Source organism: Geotrypetes seraphini, chromosome 19, assembly GCF_902459505.1.
Source record: "Geotrypetes seraphini chromosome 19, aGeoSer1.1, whole genome shotgun sequence".
NCBI lineage: Eukaryota > Metazoa > Chordata > Amphibia > Gymnophiona > Dermophiidae > Geotrypetes > Geotrypetes seraphini.
Genome location: NC_047102.1, coordinates 20,976,160 through 20,994,781, shown reverse-complemented (window position 1 = coordinate 20,994,781; position 18,622 = coordinate 20,976,160). Strand labels below are relative to the sequence as shown.

The 18,622-nt window shown below is 45.0% G+C and overlaps 1 protein-coding gene across 1 annotated transcript in view; it reads right to left on the bottom strand.

Annotated features, from left to right (window-relative positions):
• Positions 1-18,024, bottom strand: part of LOC117352161 (carnitine O-palmitoyltransferase 1, liver isoform-like) — a 238,881-nt gene extending 220,857 nt beyond the window's left edge. Inside the window, 2 exon segments of the mRNA XM_033928380.1 lie at positions 5,314-5,459; positions 17,951-18,024. Of these exon segments, the coding sequence (XP_033784271.1) occupies positions 5,314-5,454 (141 nt within the window). The 5' untranslated portion in view covers positions 5,455-5,459; positions 17,951-18,024.
• Positions 18,025-18,622: the final 598 nt, after the last annotated feature.

The following is an 18,622-nucleotide window of genomic DNA, read 5'->3' as shown; positions in this document are numbered from 1 at the left end:
ATAAACTGCCAAACTCACATCCATTGGTTCTGGGTCAGTTACAGGCATTTCAAATGCTGTTATGTCCATGCTTTCTTCTGGGGCTTACAGATCTGTAGTATTCTGAGATTTAGGGCCTTTCCACTCCATTGGCTCCTGCTTGGTGTCTTGCTCTTGCCTGGCCAGGAGAGTCCTTTCTGCCAGGTCTTCCTGAGCTGCCTGCTTCACACTCTTTGAGAGCTGTTTTAGACTGTTAAAGCCACACCCTAGCATACCTGGCTGGGCACAGGTTTATATGCTCTCTGGCTCCTTCTCAGTTCACTGGGCATATTACAGTTTGGGAACTGACTAAACTTTCTAAGGGAACTTGCTCTCCTGACAGGTTCTGGCTCAAGGATGGGTTCTGGGTCAGAGTCAAGCTCATTTCCTTCAGGATAGGCAGCCCTGACTTCTGTAGCCTCTGAGGCTCTACATGCAGCTGGTTTCCAGCCTCTGGGAACTGGTTTATAATGGACTTAACCATGACACGTTCATCACTAGGGATGTCACAGCCTGGAACCCACAATCTGTAGGATGTCCCAGGCCAAAGTGGCCGCCATCGTCAATATCTCTAAAATCAGTGCCAAGAGCTTCTGTTTTCGAGCCTCGGGCAGGTATACATGCCTGCTGTCTTATCGACTATTCCAATGACTACATGAACATAAGAATTGCTGCTGCTGGGTCAGACCAGTGGTCCATTGTGCCCAGTAATCAGCTCACGCGACGGCCCCCAGTCAAAGATCAGTGCTCTAAGTAAGTCCAGCCTCACCTGCGTACGTTCCAGTTTAGCAGAAACTTGTCCAACTTGTTCTTGCATCCCTGGAGGGTGTTTTCCCCTATAACAGACTCCGGAAGAGCGTTCCAGTTTTCTACCACTCTCTGAGTGAAGAAGAACTTCCTTACGTTTGTACGGAATCTATCCCCTTTCAACTTTAGAGAGTGCCCTCTCATTCTCCCTACCTTGGAGAGGGTGAACAATCTGTCTTTATCTGCTAAGTATTTTGAATGTTTCAATCATGTCCCCTCTCAGCCTCCTCTTTTCAAGGGAGAAGAGGCCCAGTTTCTCCAATCTCTCACTGTACGGCAACTCCTCCAGCCCCTTAACCATTTTAGTTGCTCTTCTCTGGACCCTTTCGAGTAGTATCGTGTCCTTCTTTATATATGGCAACCAGTGCAGGACGCAGTACTCCATGTGAGGGCACACCATTGCCTGGTACAACGGCATGATAACCTTCTCCGATCTGTTCGTGATCCCCTTCTTAATCATTCCTAGCATTCTGTTCGCTGTTTTCGCCGCCGCCGTGCATTACGCGGACGGACAGCTTCATCGACTTGTTGATCAGAACTCCCAAGTCTCTTTCCTGGGAGGTGTCTCCAAGTACCGCCCCGGACATCCTGTATTCATGCATGAGATTTTTGTTACCGACATGCATCACTTTACACTTATCCACACTGAACCTCATTTGCCATATCAATGCCCATTTCTCGAGCTTGATTATGTCACGTTGCAGATATTCGCAATCTCCCTGTGTCTTCACTACTCTGAATAACTTCACATTGTCTGCAAATTTAATCACCTCACTCGTCGTACCAATGTCCAGATCGTTTATAAAGATGTTGAAGAACACAGGTCCAAGCACCAAGCCCACTGGTGAGGCTCTTCCAGTCTAAGTATTGTCCATTTACCCCCACTCTCTGTTTCCTATGCTCAAGCCAGTTTTTAATCCAAGTGAGTATTTCACCCTCGATTCCGAAGTAGTCGTTCATGTGGAACCTTGTTGAAAACCTTCTGAAAATCCAGATATGCAATGTCGACCAGGTCACCCTCGTCTCTCTGCTTGTTTACTCTCTCAAAGAAGTGCAGCAAGTTCGTCAAACAAGATCTGCCTTTGCCAAATCGAATGTGAGAGGCTGAGAAGGGAGAAAAGGCCCCACCATGAAAAGCATGAAGGCCCGAAAGAAAATCTCTCTCTTTTTTTTTTAGGAAAAAGATATTAAAGAAATAAAAGATATAAGACAAAAAAATACACGCAAGCAGGAAGGCTAACACAAAAAAAAATGAAAATTCAATGATGCGGCTGAACAGCTCCATAGAAAACACTGAACTGAGGAGCCATGCAACTATGCTGGGCAGGAAGGCACTTGCACATGCATGATGTGGTCAGTCACAAACTTTCTAAAGTTCTTAAAGTGGAGATGTAGTTGGGACCTTCAGTACCGGGGCTCCATAGATGATGTCATCCACATTATATTGATGGCTCATACATTATTGTAAAATCACCATGACTGCCATTTGTTAGAAATTATATAAGATTCTATAAGATTCCAACCTAGTGGCTGAGAAAATAAAGGCAAAAGAGCTGGCGTTTGAGAAATATAAAAAAACTCAAGAAGAGGAGTGCAGAAAGGACTACAGGGTGAAACTGAAAGAAGCCAAGAGAGAGATACGTCTGGCGAAAGCACAGGCGGAAGAACAAATGGCTAAAAATGTAAAAAAGGGAGACAAAAATTTTTTCAGATATATTAGTGAAAGGAGGAAGATGAAAAATGGAATTGCTAGGCTAAAAGATGCTGGGAACCAATATGTGGAGAGTGATGAGAAAGCAAATGTGCTAAACAAATACTTCTGTTCTGTGTTCACAGAAGAAAATCATGGAGAAGGACCGAGATTGTCTGGCAAACTTACACGAGAAAATGGAGTACATTCTGTGCCGTTCACGGAGGAGGGTGTTTATGAGCAACTTGAAAAACTGAAGGTGGACAAAGCGATGAGATCAGACGGGATTCATCCCAGGATACTAAGGGAGCTCAGAGAGGTTCTGGCGAGTCCTATTAAAGACTTGTTCGACAAATCTCTGGGGATTCGAACAAGTCTTTAATAGGACTCGCCAGAACCTCTCTGAGCTCCCTTAGTATCCTGGGATGAATCCCGTCTGATCTCATCGCTTTGTCCACCTTCAGTTTTTCAAGTTGCTCATAAACACCCTCCTCCGTGAACGGCACAGAATGTACTCCATTTTCTCGTGTAAGTTTGCCAGACAATCTCGGTCCTTCTCCATGATTTTCTTCTGTGAACACAGAACAGAAGTATTTGTTTAGCACATTTGCTTTCTCATCACTCTCCACATATTGGTTCCCAGCATCTTTTAGCCTAGCAATTCCATTTTTCATCTTCCTCCTTTCACTAATATATCTGAAAAAATTTTTGTCTCCCTTTTTTACATTTTTAGCCATTTGTTCTTCCGCCTGTGCTTTCGCCAGACGTATCTCTCTCTTGGCTTCTTTCAGTTTCACCCTGTAGTCCTTTCTGCACTCCTCTTCTTGAGTTTTTTTATATTTCTCAAACGCCAGCTCTTTTGCCTTTATTTTCTCAGCCACTAGGTTGGAATCTTATAGAATCTTATATAATTTCTAACAAATGGCAGTCATGGTGATTTTACAATAATGTATGAGCCATCAATATAATGTGGATGACATCATCTATGGAGCCCCGGTGATTCCTGGGATTGGAGGAGAGCGAATGTGGTCCCTATTCATAAAAGTGGTCACAGGGATGAAGTAGGAAACTACAGGCCGGTGAGCCTCACTTCAGTTGTTGGAAAAATAATGGAAGTGTTGCTGAAAGAAAGGATAGTGTACTTCCTTGAATCTAATGGGATACAGGATCCGAGGCAACATGGCTTTACAAAAGGTAAATCATGCCAAACGAACCTGATTGAATTTTTTGATTGGGTGACCAGAGAGCTGGATCGAGGACATATGCTAGATGTAATTTACTTGGATTTCAGTAAAGCCTTTGATGCAGTTCCTCATAGGAGGCTGTTGAACAAACTTGAAGGGCTGAAGTTAGGACCCAAAGTGGTGAACTGGGTCAGAAACTGGCTGTCGGACAGACGCCAGAGGGTGGTGGTTAATAGAAGTCACTTGAAGGAAGGAAAGGTGAGTAGTGAAGTCCCTCAGGGTTTGGTGCTGGGGCCAATCCTGTTCAATATGTTTGTGAGTGACATTGCTGAAGGGTTAGAAGGAAAAGTGTGCCTTTTTGCAGATGATATCAAGATTTGTAACAGAGTAGACACCGAAGAGGGAGTGGAAAATATGAAAAAGGATCTACTAAAGTTAGAGGAATGGTCTAATGCCTGGCAACTAAAATTCAATGCAAAGAAATGCAGAGTAATGCATTTGGGGATTAATAATAGGAAGGAACCGTATATGCTGGGAGGAGAGAAGCTGATATGCACGGACAGGGAGAGGGACCTTGGGGTGATAGTGTCCAAAGATCTAAAGGCGAAAAAACAGTGTGACAAGGCAGTGGCTACTGCCAGAAGGATGCTGGGCTGTATAAAGAGAGGCGTAGTCAGTAGAAGGAAGAAGGTGTTGAAGCCCCTGTACAGGTCATTGGTAAGGCCCCACTTGGAGTATTGTGTTCAGTTTTGGAGATCGTATCTGGCGAAGGACGTAAGAAGACTTGAGGCGGTCCAGAGGAGGGCGACGAAAATGATAGGAGGCTTGCGCCAGAAGACGTATGACGAGAGACTGGAAGCCCTGAATATGTATACCCTAGAGGAAAGGAGAGACAGGGGAGATATGATTCAGACGTTCAAATACTTGAAGGGTATTAACGTAGAACAAAATCTTTTCCAGAGAAAGGAAAATGGTAAAACCAGAGGACATAATTTGAGGTTGAGGGGTGGTAGATTCAGGGGCAATGTTAGGAAATTCTACTTTACAGAGAGGGTAGTGGATGCCTGGAATGCGCTCCCAAGAGAGGTGGTGGAGAGTAAAACTGTGAACACAGAGGATTTAGAATCAGAAAATAATATTAAATATTGAACTAAAGCCAGTAAACTAAACTAAACTAAACCTTAGGTTTGTATACCGCGCCATCTCCACAAGCGTAGAGCTCAGCACGGTACAGTACTGGGCAGACTTGCACGGTCTGTGTCTGTATATGGCCATTTGGTGGAGGATGGGTTGGGGAGGGTTTCAATGGCTGGGAGGGTGTAGATGGGCTGGAGTAAGTCTTAACAGAGATTTCAGCAGTTGGAACCCAAGTACAGTACCGGGTAAAGCTTTGGATTCTTGCCCAGAAATAGCTAAGAAGAAAAAATTAAAAAATTTAAATTGAATCAGGTTGGGCAGACTGGATGGACCATTCGGGTCTTTATCTGCTGTCATCTGCTATGTTACTATGTTATAATCTATAAATAAAAATGATGCTCTGATCCTTTCCGAATAAAAATGATGCATTTACTAACCACACAGTTCTATTACAGCTCATGCAACATATGACTGTACCTTAAATCGGATGAACTTTTTCTTCCAGGAATGAAGACCAGAGAGGTAGATCTGCCTAAGAGCTTCATGGCTCAGGCGTAAGTCGATACCATCAGGGGTGACAGTAAATTGGAAGGCAACTGCCTGATGAGCTTCTGCCATTAATACTGATATTGATTAAAAAAAAAAAAAAGATGAATCTTCATTCACTACAATAAAAGAAATTAAAAGCAAGCAACATAATACGAGTAGATTCTAGCAAGAATTATTTTGTTCGTGGTATTTACCCACATATGATTTCCTAAACTATGTTTTAAAGAAACAGAAAAGGCAAGCAAGATGTATGTGTCAATCAACAGTTATATTTATTGTCATAAAGTATTAGGCATAAAATCCCAATAAAATTGCTTGACTTGGAGTCTGATTTTACAAAAGAATTCCAATTAGGATTCAAATTTCGACAATGTAGGATGCCTTCCTCAAGTAACTTCAGGGCTTCTCATCACTTTTGGAATCTCTCTGGAAACAATGATGGACCTACCCAGGACTCTCCAAGATGTCCAAGTACCGCTTTCATGTATTAAACTATGTTTTGTCATTACTCTTATTCCTACCACGCCTCCTTCAATGAAACAATTCCCTAGTTTTCTTTTTTTAAAAAATTTATAAAGTTTTCAAATTACATCAAACATTTGATTTAGAAATAGGGTTACATAAAGGCAAAAAGTAAAAATAAAAATTCACAGTTACTAAAGAAGATAGATTCTTTCCATTTCTATTTAACAGTATAAAACTACTAAAGAAAGATCCAAGTGGGAAAAAGGAGAAATTAGGTTTTCACCTGCTAATTTACTTTTTTTAGCTTCTCCAGACCGACAAGCGGGTATATATCTCATCATGACCAGCAGATGGAGACTGAAAACAAAACTTTGGAATAGTACATAAGATATAACGTTGTAACCCTTCTTCCATAACTCTTTTTGTAATCCGCTTTAAACCAAAAGGTAATGGCGGAATAGAAATCTGTAATGTAATGTAATGTAATATACCTTCCCCTATTCCTATCAGTCTTCCGAATAGCCAAGCAGAACTAAGAACAGGAAACAGAAATAAACAATACTCTGAACAGGAGTAATAACTAATATACCTAAATGCTGTTGGAAAATGCAGAGGAGAGATCCCAGAAAGAAAATGTTCCCACAGCTCACCAGCTAAGCCAGCTGAGCCATAGCCACTGTTCTTCATTTCTCCCCGGCCCTAGAAAAATACTAGAACTCGCAGCAAAAAAACAAAAACTGCCTGCACAACAGTCACAACAACACGACAATAGACAGGGTGGGGACCTCTACCGGCCTGGAGAAGCTAAAAGAAAGTAAATTAGCAGGTAAGAACCTAATTTCTCCTTCTTTATCACTCTCTCGACGCGCCTGAACATCTACCCGGTAGTGTCGGACAAATGAATGCAAGGAAGACCAAATCACAGCCTTACAAATGTCCACTGGAGGCACTAGCAAGGACTCAGCCCAAGAAGCTGTCTGACCCCTAGTGGAATGAGCCTTGAAAAATTCTGGAACAGGCTTCTTCCACAGAAGATAAGCAGAAGCAATAGTCTCCTTGATTCAGCGCGCAATAGTAGACTTAGACTGACGAGGACACGCTATAAGGACAAAGATGATCCAATTTACGGATCTCCTGGGTCCTCCGCATATAAGAGCGAAGAACCCGACTGGCATCTAACTTGCGCAACTGCTTCTGCTCAGAAGACCCTCCCGACTACCCAACACCGGGAGGACCACTGCTTGATTGACATGAAAAAGAGAAACTACCTTTGGCAGAAAGGAAGGAACAAGCCTCAAGACAACCCACTCCCTAGAAAACTCCATGAAGGAAGCTGTACAAGAGAAAGCCTGCAGCTCAGAAACACATCTAGCAGAAGTAATGGCCACTAAGACCGCTTTAAGAGTAAGGTCCTTCAAAGAGCAGTTGCCTAATGGTTCAAAAAGAGGGCACACTAGCACTGAAAGAACCAGATTCAGATCCCAAGAGGAAATAGAGGGTCGTACGGGAGGCTTGATCAATTTGGCCGCCCGCAAGAAGCGAATCACATCAAGACTGCAAGCTGAACCTGGAGAGAAGACCAAGCCAGTCCCCTACCCAGGCCATCCTGCAAGAACTCTAAGATGTTAGGCAGAGAAACGCGAAGAGACCACTCCATGTGCATCACACCACTCCTCAAATAGACGCCAAACCCTCACATAAGCCCGAGAGGTGTAAAACCTCCGGGACCCCAAGAGAGTTGAGATCACTTTATCTGAATACCCCTTCTTAACTAGGCGACCCCTTTCAATAGTCAAGCCGTAAGACAGAAGGGACCCAGATCGAACATTGGAATGGGACCCTGCGTCAGAAGGTCATCCAAGAGAGGAAGAGGATCCGCCACCAGATGTCTCACCAGATCCACATACCACGGATGTCGAGGCCAATCTGGAGCCACCAGAACCATGATATCTGGATTGCAAATGAATCGGAGAAGAACTTTGCCCACTAATGGCCACGGAGGGAACACATACAACAGCCCCTCCATTGGCCATGGTTGAACCAGAGCATCCAGCCTGATGAGTGAAGAAGCGGGGCAAATTTTGTGTTGACACTCGTGGCTAACCCCAATACTGCACTATCAACTGAAAGGCCACAGGGCTTAGACACCACTCTCCGGGATCCAGCACATGACGACTGAGGAAGTCCACCTGAACATTCTCCACTCTGGCTATATGGGAGGCCAAGATGTCCTGAAGATGGGACTCTGTCCAGACCATAAGCAGAGCTACCTCCTGCGCTCCCTGAGTGCTCTTGGTGCCTCCCTGACTATTGACATAAGCCACTCTCATGGCATTGGCCGACAGAACTCGGACTGACTTGCCCAACAAGAAGGAGCGGAAGACTAACAGCGCCAGACGGACGGCTCTGTTCTCCAACACAATGATAGAAACATAGAAACATAGAAATTGACGGCAGATAAGGGCCATGGCCCATGCAGTCTGCCCACCCTAATGACCCTCCCCTGCCTTTACCCTGCGAATAGATCCCACATGTCGATCCCATTTGGCCTTAAAATCAGGCACGCTGCTGGCCTCAATCACCTGAAGTGGAAGACCATTCCAGCGATCAACCACCCTTTCGGTGAAAAAGAATTTCCTGGTGTCACCGCGCAGTTTCCCGCCTCTGATTTTCCACGGATGTCCTCTTGTTGCCGTGGGACCCTTGAAAAAGAAGATATCCTCCTCTACATCGATGCGGCCCGTGAGATACTTGAACGTCTCGATCATGTCTCCTCTCTCTCTGCGCTCCTCGAGCGAGTATAGCTGTAATTTATCTAACCGTTCTTCGTCGGGAGATCCTTCAGTCCCGAGACCATCCGGGTGGCCATTCTCTGGACCGATTTCAGCCTCAGCACATCCTTACGGTAATGTGGCCTCCAGAATTGCACACAGTATTCCAGGTGGGGTCTCACCATAGATCTATACAAAGGCATAATGACTTCAGGCTTACAAAACCCCTGCGTATGCAACCTATGATTTGTCTTGCCTTGGAAGAAGCTTGCTCCACTTGATTGGCAGCCTTCATGTCCTCGCTGACTATCACCCCTAAGTCTCGTTCTGCTACCGTTCTTGTTAGGATCTCGCCATTAAGGGTATAAGTCCTGCATGGATTTTGGGTACCCAGGTGCATAACTTTGCATTTTTTGGCATTGAAGCTGAGCTAATAACGACAATAATCACAGGTTCAGGGTCTGAGTTTTTCACATTAATATTTAATATGAAATATAATTAAATTAAAGCTGTGATTATTGTCATTATTTGTTACATTATTATCACAGAAGAAGATAGATTTTCTCTCCATTTTTTGGTGAATTGAAGCTGAGCTGCCATGTCTTAGACCAGTTCTCTAATAAGAGTAGATCGTGCATCATATTGTCGGGCATTGAATTTTTATCCATTGTGCTTTTACCCACTACATTGCTTAGTTTGGCGTCATCGGCAAATAATGTTATCTTACCTCGGAGCCCTTCTGCCAAGTCCCTTATAAAGATATTGAATAGTATCAGGCCCAAGACAGAGCCCTGGGGCACTCCGCTGATCACCTCCGTCATTTAAGAGGGGGTGCCGTACACCATTACCCTTTGAACCCTACCTTTAAGCCAGTTCTCAACCCACTTTGTCCCAATCCTATGGAACTCATCTTGCTTAGCAACCTGCAATGATCGACCAGAATGCCTCCTTCATGTACCAGGTGCCTTGAGCTGAGTGACCAAGACACTGAGGATACTCCCCAACCAAGGAGACTGGCATCTGGTATGAGAAGCTGGTATGGCATCTGGTATGAGAAGCACAGTCCACTATGGTTGATCCAGACTCGTCCCCTGAACAAGATGAGAAGTCTGGAGCCACCAGCGAAGACTACAGCGCGCTAAGCCTCGCAGAGGAACCAGGAGATCTAAACTGTGCTTCTGGGGCGACCACCTCCGGAGCAGAGCAAACTGAAGAGAACGCATGAGGGCCCGCGCCCACCTCACTATGTCTAGGGAAGCCGCCATTGACCCCCCCCCCCAAGTCTATTTTTGTATAGTTGTTACTGAGGTGACATTGCATAAAGTCATCTGCCTTGAACTCTTTGAAAAAAAACCTGCGTACAGTGTCCCTTAAAATTTTATTGTTGGGAGGTCATTTTGACTTGGTCATTTTAAAAATAGCTCACAAGCCCAAAAAGTGTGGACACTCCTTCTCTAGAGGATAAAAGTTGTTTTTCACTTTCAAGGAAATTAGAAAACTGTAATGGTTTAAAAATATATACTTTTGGAACTGATATGTAACAACACATTTACAAGGAAATCTAACCACCACTTGCATACCTAGAGATCTAACCTCCTGATATGCTAAAATAAATTTTTTCCTTCTATCTTGAGTAAATTTACTTACTTCTATCTTGAGTAAATTTACTTAGAAACCACAACATACTTCACCCCTCACAATCAGGCTTCAGAGGCAACTACAGTACAGAAACACTACTAGTCTCTCTCCTAGACACAGCCAAACAACACCTAAGCAAAGGCAAAAAAATGCTACTCATACAACTCGATCTCACAGCGGCATTCAACCTAGTAGATCAAGACATCCTACTACAAACATTGGAGGCAATAGGAATCACAGGCAAAGTCTCAATTGGTTTGAAGGATTTTTCCGCTCAAGAAGATACAGAATAAAAGCAAACAACGAACAATCAGAATCCTGGAATAACCCTTGCGGAGTCCCCCAAGGCTCCCCACTATCACCAACACTCTTCAACCTTTACATAGCCACATTTAGCACATGCTTAGACAAACTAGGCAAAACGTCAAACATCTATGCAGACGATATCACCATCCTCCTGCCTTTCGACCAAACCACCCCCAACACAACGAACAAACTACACATTGCACTAGAAAAATTATCAAAATGGATGAGAGACCACAAATTAAAACTGAACCAAGACAAAACCAAATTCTTACTTCTAGAAAAAAACAAAACCCCAACCATAACAAACCTAGAAATAAACTCCATCGCATATCCCTTACAACACAACCTAAACATAAGAACATAAGCATCGCCTCTGCCGAGACAGACCACAGGTCCATCATGCCCAGCAGTCCGCTCCCACGACGGCCCCCCAGGTCAATGACCTGAAAGTGATCTAATGCCCAAGCATTTTGTACTGTATAGTAACCCTTTAATTGTACCCTTCAATCCCCTTTTCCTTCAGGAACTCATCCAATCCCATTTTGAAACCCAAAATCGTACTCTGCTCTACCACCTCTTTTGGAAGCGATTTCCAGGTGTCCACCACCCTCTGAGTGAAGAACTTCCTAGCATTTGTTCTGAATCTGTCTCCCTTCAATTTTTTGGAGTGCCCTCTAGTTTTTGTTGCCCCCGCCAGTCTGAAGAATCTGTCCCTCTCTACCTTCTCTATACCCATCATAATCTTGTAAGTTTCTATCATATCCCCTCTAAGTCTCTGCTTTTCCAGGGAAAAGAGCCCCAGCTTCTTCAGCCTCTCAGCATAAGGAAGGTTCTCCATGCCCTTTATCATTTTTGTTGCTCTTCTCTGGACCCTCTCGAGTGTCGCCATATCCTTTTTAAGGTACGGTGACCAGTATTGAACGCAGTACTCCAGATGCGGTCGCACCATTGCCCTATACAGCGGGAGGATAATTTCCTTGGTTCTGGTAGTGATACCTTTTTTGATAATGCCCAACATTCTGTTCGCCTTTTTTGAGGCCGCTGCACTTTGTGCCGCTGGTTTCATTGTTTTATCCACCAAAACCCCCAAGTCCTTTTCTAGGTTGCACTTCCCCCAATATCATCCCCCCCATTGTGTAGTTGTACATCGGGTTTCCTTTCCCTATGTGCATGACTTTACATTTCTCTACATTGAAGCTCATCTGCCATTTATTTGCCCTCTCACTCAGTTTGTTCAGGTCCCTTTGGAGTTCTTTACATTCCTCAACAAATCTAAACGTACCGGAGAGTTTTGTGTCATCCGCAAATTTTATAACTTCGCACTTCATCCCTGTTTCCAGGTCATTAATAAATATATTGAACAGCAGTGGTCCCAGCACTGACCCTTGCGGGACGCCACTCGTGACTCCTTTCCATTCAGAATAGTGTCCCTTTACTCCTACCCTCTGTTTCCTGTCCACCAGCCAGTATCTGATCCATCTGTTTATGTCCCCTTCCACCCCGTGGTTCCACAGTTTCATTAGTAGGCGCTCGTGAGGTACCTTGTCGAAGGCTTTCTAGAAGTCCAGGTACATTATGTCTAAGGGGTCACCTCTGTCCAATTGTTCACTTATCCCCTCAAAGAAGTGCAGTAGGTTCGTTTGGCATGATCTTCCATTACAGAAACCATGCTGGCTTGCTTTCATCAGCTTATTTCTTTCTATATGCTCATTGATACTGTCCTTGATCAATGATTCGGCCATCTTCCCCGGAACTGAGGTTAAGCTGACCAGTCTATAGTTCCCTGGGTCGCCTCTGGATACTTTCTTGAAGATAGGTGTAACATTCGCTATCCTCCAGTCTTCCGGGATTACCCCTGTTTTCAAGGATAGGTTGCAAATCTGCTGTAGTAACTCCGCTATTTTGTCTCTAAGCTCCTTTAGTATTCTCGGGTGGATTCCATCGGGGCCTGGAGATTTGTCAGTTTTTAGTCTATCTATCTGTTTGAGTACGTCTTCGAGGCTTACCTCCATGCGCGATAATTTTTCCTCTTGAACCCCCTTGAAGAATTTTTCCGGTTCCGGCACGTTGGATGTGTCCTGGAAGACCGACGAGAAGAACGTATTTAGTCTGTCCACCACCTTCTTTTCCTCCAATACCACTCCCTTCCTGTCTCCCTCATCCAGGGGTCCCACCTCCTCCCTCGCCGGTTGTTTTCCTTTCACACATCGAAAGAATGGTTTAAAATTCCGCGCCTCCTTGGCAAGTCTCTCTTCATTCTCTTTCTTTGCTGTTCTGACCACACGGTGATATTCTTTTTGATGCTTCCGGTGCTCTTTCCAATTTTCCTCGGTTTTATCCTTTTTCCACGTCCTGAAGGATTTTTTCTTGTCTCCTATCACCTTCTTAACCTCATTGGTTAACCATGCTGGGTCTTTTGCTCGATTCTTTCTGCACCCTTTTCTAAGTCTGGGTATATACTGGTTTTGCGCTTCTTTTACTGTGTCCTTGAATAAGGTCCAGGCTTGCTCCACCGTCTGTGCCTTTCTGGAACTGTCCCTGAGTTTTCTCTTTACCATTTGTCTCATGGCATCATAGTTCCCTTTCCTGAAATTGAACGTTGTTGCAATGGTTCTCCTCCCCTTTGGCATACCTATTTCCAATTTGAATTGAATCATATTGTGATCACTGTTTCCTAATGGTCCCACTACTTCCACTTCTTGGGCAGGTCCCCTCAGCCCGTTGAGGATTAAATCCAGAATAGCTGCCCCTCTCGTTAGCTCCATGACAAGCTGTTCCAAGTAGCAGTCCCTTACAGCCTCTAGGAACTCTGATTCCTTTGAACACTTTGAAACTCCATGGCTCCAGTCTATCCCAGGATAGTTGAAATCTCCCATAACTATGGTGTTTACGTTTTTACATTCTCACCTCAACTCGGCTCTCAGTTCTTCATTCTTTGCTTCAGTTTGCCCAGGTGGGCGGTAATATAGTCCCATCTTTATCACGGTTCCCTTTATTCCTGGTATTTTAACCCATATTGATTCCAGTTCCAGTTGGTCATTTGTCATTGCTGCGTCCACTCTGGTTGATTGAATGCTGTCCCTTACGTAAAGTGCTACTCCTCCTTCTTTCTGATGTGTCCTGTCTCTTCGGTAGAGCTTGTACCCAGGCAGTACTGTGTCCCATTTGTTTTCCTCATTCCACCATGTTTCCGTGATTGCTATGATGTCTAGGTTCTCATCTTTGGCCATGATTTCTAGTTCCCCCATTTTATTCTTCAGGCTTCTTGCGTTAATGTACATGCAATTTAAGTCTCGATATTTTTGTTTTCTTGTTATTTTCCCTTGAGATTCATTATTTTTTTCCGTCCCCTTCCGCAGACTTTTGTTTATTGTCTCTCCTCTCCTGTTTATTGTCTCTCCTGTCTTCCCCTTGTGGTACTTGGTACGTTTCCTCTTTATGTTCATTCCCTTCCTCTTGTTCCTTTTTGTCTTCCCCATGTAGTAGACTCCTCCTTATCCCCTTCTTGATTCGTCTGGCTCCGTTGGTTTTTCGAAGCCTGTTTGGTGTTTTTGGTGTTTTCCCAGTACTTCCTCCACTCAGTATCCTTTCGGGATACTGTCTTCCGAATCATCAACACCTGGTCGACTGTCAGCTTTCCCCTTCCTCTCAGTTTAAAGCCAGCTCTATTCCTCTCCTGATGTTATTTGCTAGTAGTCTGGTTCCCGCCGTGCTCAGGTGTAGTCCATCTCTCCTGAAGAGCTTGTTCTTGCTCCAGAACATTGTCCAGTTCCTCACAAAGTGAAAACCCTCTTCGTCACACCACCTTCTCATCCACGCATTTAATGATTGTAGTTCCGTCTGCCTCTTCACATCAGCCCTTGGTACTGGTAGGATCTCCGAGGGCTGGTAATAATGATAGACAAAGGCTGCACCATGCAACTTCAAATCATAAAAACGGTTCAGAAAGCATTTGCAACCATGCGCAACTTAAGACAAATCCGAAAATACTTCAAATACGAACAATTCAAACTCATTGCACATGCGCTAATCCTAGGACTCCTGGACTACTGCAACATACTTTACCTGTCAGGAGAAGTGACGTCATCCCAGAGTATGGCTGCCTAAAATGTGAGCTCCATCAGGGCTGAGAACTGTGGAGTTTAAAGCTTCCAGCATGTAGCAAAATCCAATTCTCGGGAGATTTGAGTCGGTTAAGTTATGGCGACTCAGAAATGGTTAGAGAAATATAAGTATTTTGGCGAAGGAGGAGAGACATCTTCAGCGGAACTGCCTGGAGGTCTGTTGGAGAAAAAAAAGATGGCGGCGGGACAGTCGACTCAATCGGAGTCGGAGGATGAGAGTATCCCTGCCCAACAGTTGGAGGATGGAGAGGAGGCTTCCAAATCCATGCAGATGTGGTTCAGAGAGCTGAAGGAGATGATTGGGGTCCAGGTCGATGTTAAAGCGGCCCTAGTGGAACTTCGCTCTGATGTTAGCGAGTTGGGGGCCCAGGTTTCTGCCTCTGAAGACCATGTGGAGGCATTTTCTACCTCAGTGTCTGGGATTAAAGAATCTACCGATTGCATATCCACTGAATTGCAAGACCTACAGGCACAAGTGGAGGATCTAGAAAATTGATCCTGACGCTGTAACCTGTGTTTTAAGGGCATATCAGAAGTAGAGGCTTATTGGGACAATAAACTGGTGGTGCAGGAGTTTTGCAAACACCTGCTGAGTGCTAATGGAGCGGCTGTGCCGAATATGCTTTTACTATGGGCACATCGCAGCCCGAGGCCAACTCGAGGACAGGACACCAAAGATATTACTGCCTGTTTTGGCGATTACAACTTGAAGGAGCATGTTCTGCAAGCGGCAAGGCGGCAGGTGACTTTTCGCTGGAAAGATCTGGCTGTGGGAGTTTTTCAAGATCTAGCCTGGTCTATGCTACAGAAACACAAAGCCTTTAAAGAAGTTACCCAGGCATTGCGTGCAGGCGGATATAGGTTTCACTGGCTTTTTCCCTTTGGTGTATGGTTGACTGTGAATGGGAGATCTAAGCGAGTGAGCACCATTGCGGAAGCATGGTTGGCAATGTGTGATCTGAACTGTGAGAATCTCTATGCATACAAAACAAAGCTGCTATCCTGAAAGAAAACTATATAGCCAACTGCCATATAGCCTTCACCTCCCCTCCCCCCCCCCCCCCCCGAAACCTGCCTACTTAAGCGAAATGCATAATCGCATAGAAATGTGAATATGGAAAAAATATGGGGGGCTGCTTAGCACACACCAGGAAAAGATGGTGCCGTGTAAGACTGTGTGATAGCCTGCAAAACACGGAGACCCTGTGGCGCTCTTGAAATAAATAAATAAAGCCAGTCCTGTCCTCTGAAAAAGGACAAGGTGGCACCAGGCCATCCTGCCCTGCCACTAAAGTCTCCACCAACTGGAAATCTATTACTCTACCACTATGAATTATTTCTATAGCGCTACCAGAGACACGCAGCACTGCACAGAAGCCCAAAGAATAAGGAAAATACAAACATGCATAGACTCACCAAATTCAGGAATCCCACAAGAGATAAGAAGATACTCATACAAATCATAGGGTACACTCCTGCATCTGACCTCGCTCAGGAGCGATTAGCCTGCTGCCTCTTGAAAGCACCTCAGGCCGAGAAGGATGGGCTTCATGCCAAATAACGCTAAGTGGAGCTCAACTTGGGAGAAAACCCCCCACCGAGATGAATTACCGCACCATTGTGAAAGGCAGCTGTAATACCGCTGAAGGCAACCGCAGTATGCCTGTGTGAGAAGTAAGCTTCTGAAAACAAAACTTCATGCACTCTGCGGCGCTCCCACCAGTGCCGGAGAACCCTCGTGGGCCTCTAGCGCGCTCTAGTGAACTGGCTCCAACACAGTGCCTGAATAAGACACGTGGAGCCATCCATCAAGCACCTCCATCCGGCTGCGGCAAACGCTGACCAAAGTCAGCTTCGGGGAGAAAGGCCATGAACGCTACGGTGCTTCCAATAGCGCATGAAAGAAGCGTGTGCCTCCCCTGCACGGCAAAATCTGAGCTGCTTCATCGGCCTGCTAATTAACTACTGTAAGTCCCCCATTCATACCGGTGCCAAAAGGATTTTGGTGCTGAACACCACACAAACATAGCTTCACTATCTCTGCTACACTAGAAATCATAGCGGGCAAGAAATAAAACTACCTATACCAAAAACTACCTATACTTTCAAACATGACGCAGAAACCCGCAGTCTAATGTTTGTTAACATAAACACACATACTCACAAAGCTGAGCAAATCACATTTGTTGTAGCTGCTGGTTGTTTAGTACTGGCAGGGCAGAGAACCCAGACAATAAATTTGGTCTCCCTTTTTTCTTTTTTAACTAAGGGAAAGAAGAAAAAATTGAGCCCAAGTCAGACCCTCTAGCACTGGAGGGAGAGTGAGGCAGGGACCTGGGGGTGCCCATGTGTAACCCCTAAAGCTGGCACCGTTCAGCCAGACACCCCAGTCTCACTGATGAGAAACCTCAACAGGAGAAAATAATTTTCCAGTCACAGCCAGAATCCAGGAGCTAGTTGAATAGCGACCATCACCTGCTGGGAGATAGAGCATAGGAGCACCTGTTAATCAGTTTCTCTTTCTCCGCCTGCTGGTAGATGTGTGCTATCCCATTGATCTCTGGATTCATCTGCTGCTGTAGCTAAGGAAATACACTTCTCCCTCCGTATTCGCTGTGATAGGGGATTAACAGAACTGCAAATACAGAAAAATCGTGAATAACTTTTTCATATGTTATTTGCTGTTTTCTATTAAAAACCATTGTGAATATGGTGAAACCGCGAATAACATGGCGGGAGACCTGGCCTGTTCCTGAAGGAGAGGCAAGACACGGTGAAGAAAGTGCTGGGAATCTGCAATTTTCTCTGTAAACGCTTGGAATGAACAATTTCTCTATGCAAGCTGATGTAATTTGGGGGTGTGGAGCCAGCAAGCTAAAAACTGTGAATAATCGAGGGAGAAGTGCATAATACTGTACAGTAACTCAATTTCATTAAGACTGAACTATTAAGAAAAGTACTTTTGTAGATCCAATTTCTCTCCTTAAAGCATTTTGAGAATGTGGGAAGAACAAGTGCATGCATCCGATTATTGAATAGGTTCTTAATTTAATTACTCTTTTCCTTAATCTTGGACCCATTTAATTGAGGACTTGAGCGTGTTCAGGTGAAACAGTTTCTTGGGGGGGAGGGGGTTATGGGCACCGGTATGAATTCTCTCTTGCCCCCATTGGCACGGGATTAGTCCTTTGTGCCAGAATCAAGTCCGCCACCCTTTTACCAAACCGGAGCGTTCCCTTCTTTGCTTTCATATACACTTACTGAAAGGGCTTCAGCAGCAAAAGCAGCCAGGCAGCGTCTTCTCGGCTCTCCTCAGCCCCTTCCTCCTTCTCCGCCCTCCCATTTCCCGTCCTCCGCCCATTCTCACACACGCTGCGGCTTCGCAAAGTAGGTGAAAGGTCAGGGCCAGCGCGGGAAGGGGGCGACGGCACGAGCTCTGACTAGAAAAATCGGCCTCAGAGCTAGCGTTGCCGTCACTCTTTCATTCATTTCACCACGCCTTAGCTTCTCCAGCTCGACCTTCTCCCCCACACACACACCCTCCTAGTATTTCTCTCATCTCACTGGTCAGCTTTTCTCCATTTCCTCCTTTACAAAGCCCCACTAGCATTTTCAACAGCTTGGACGCTCATAGGAATTCTTTGAGCGCTGGAGCTTTTACCAGCTTTGTAAAGGAGGGGGACGGTAACATAAGTAGAGTAGTGGCTAGTAGTGCTGGCCAATTTCCAATTTCAATCGATTCACCAATTCACTTCAGGAGAATCATAAGAGCATAAACTGCCTCTGCTGGGTCAGACCGGAGGCCCAGCAGTCCGCTCACGCGGCAGCCCATTAGGTCCAGGACCTGTATAGTAGCCCTCTATCTATACCCCTTTATCCCCTTTTCTTTCAGAAAATTGTCCAATTCCTTCTCGAACTCCAATGCCGTACCCT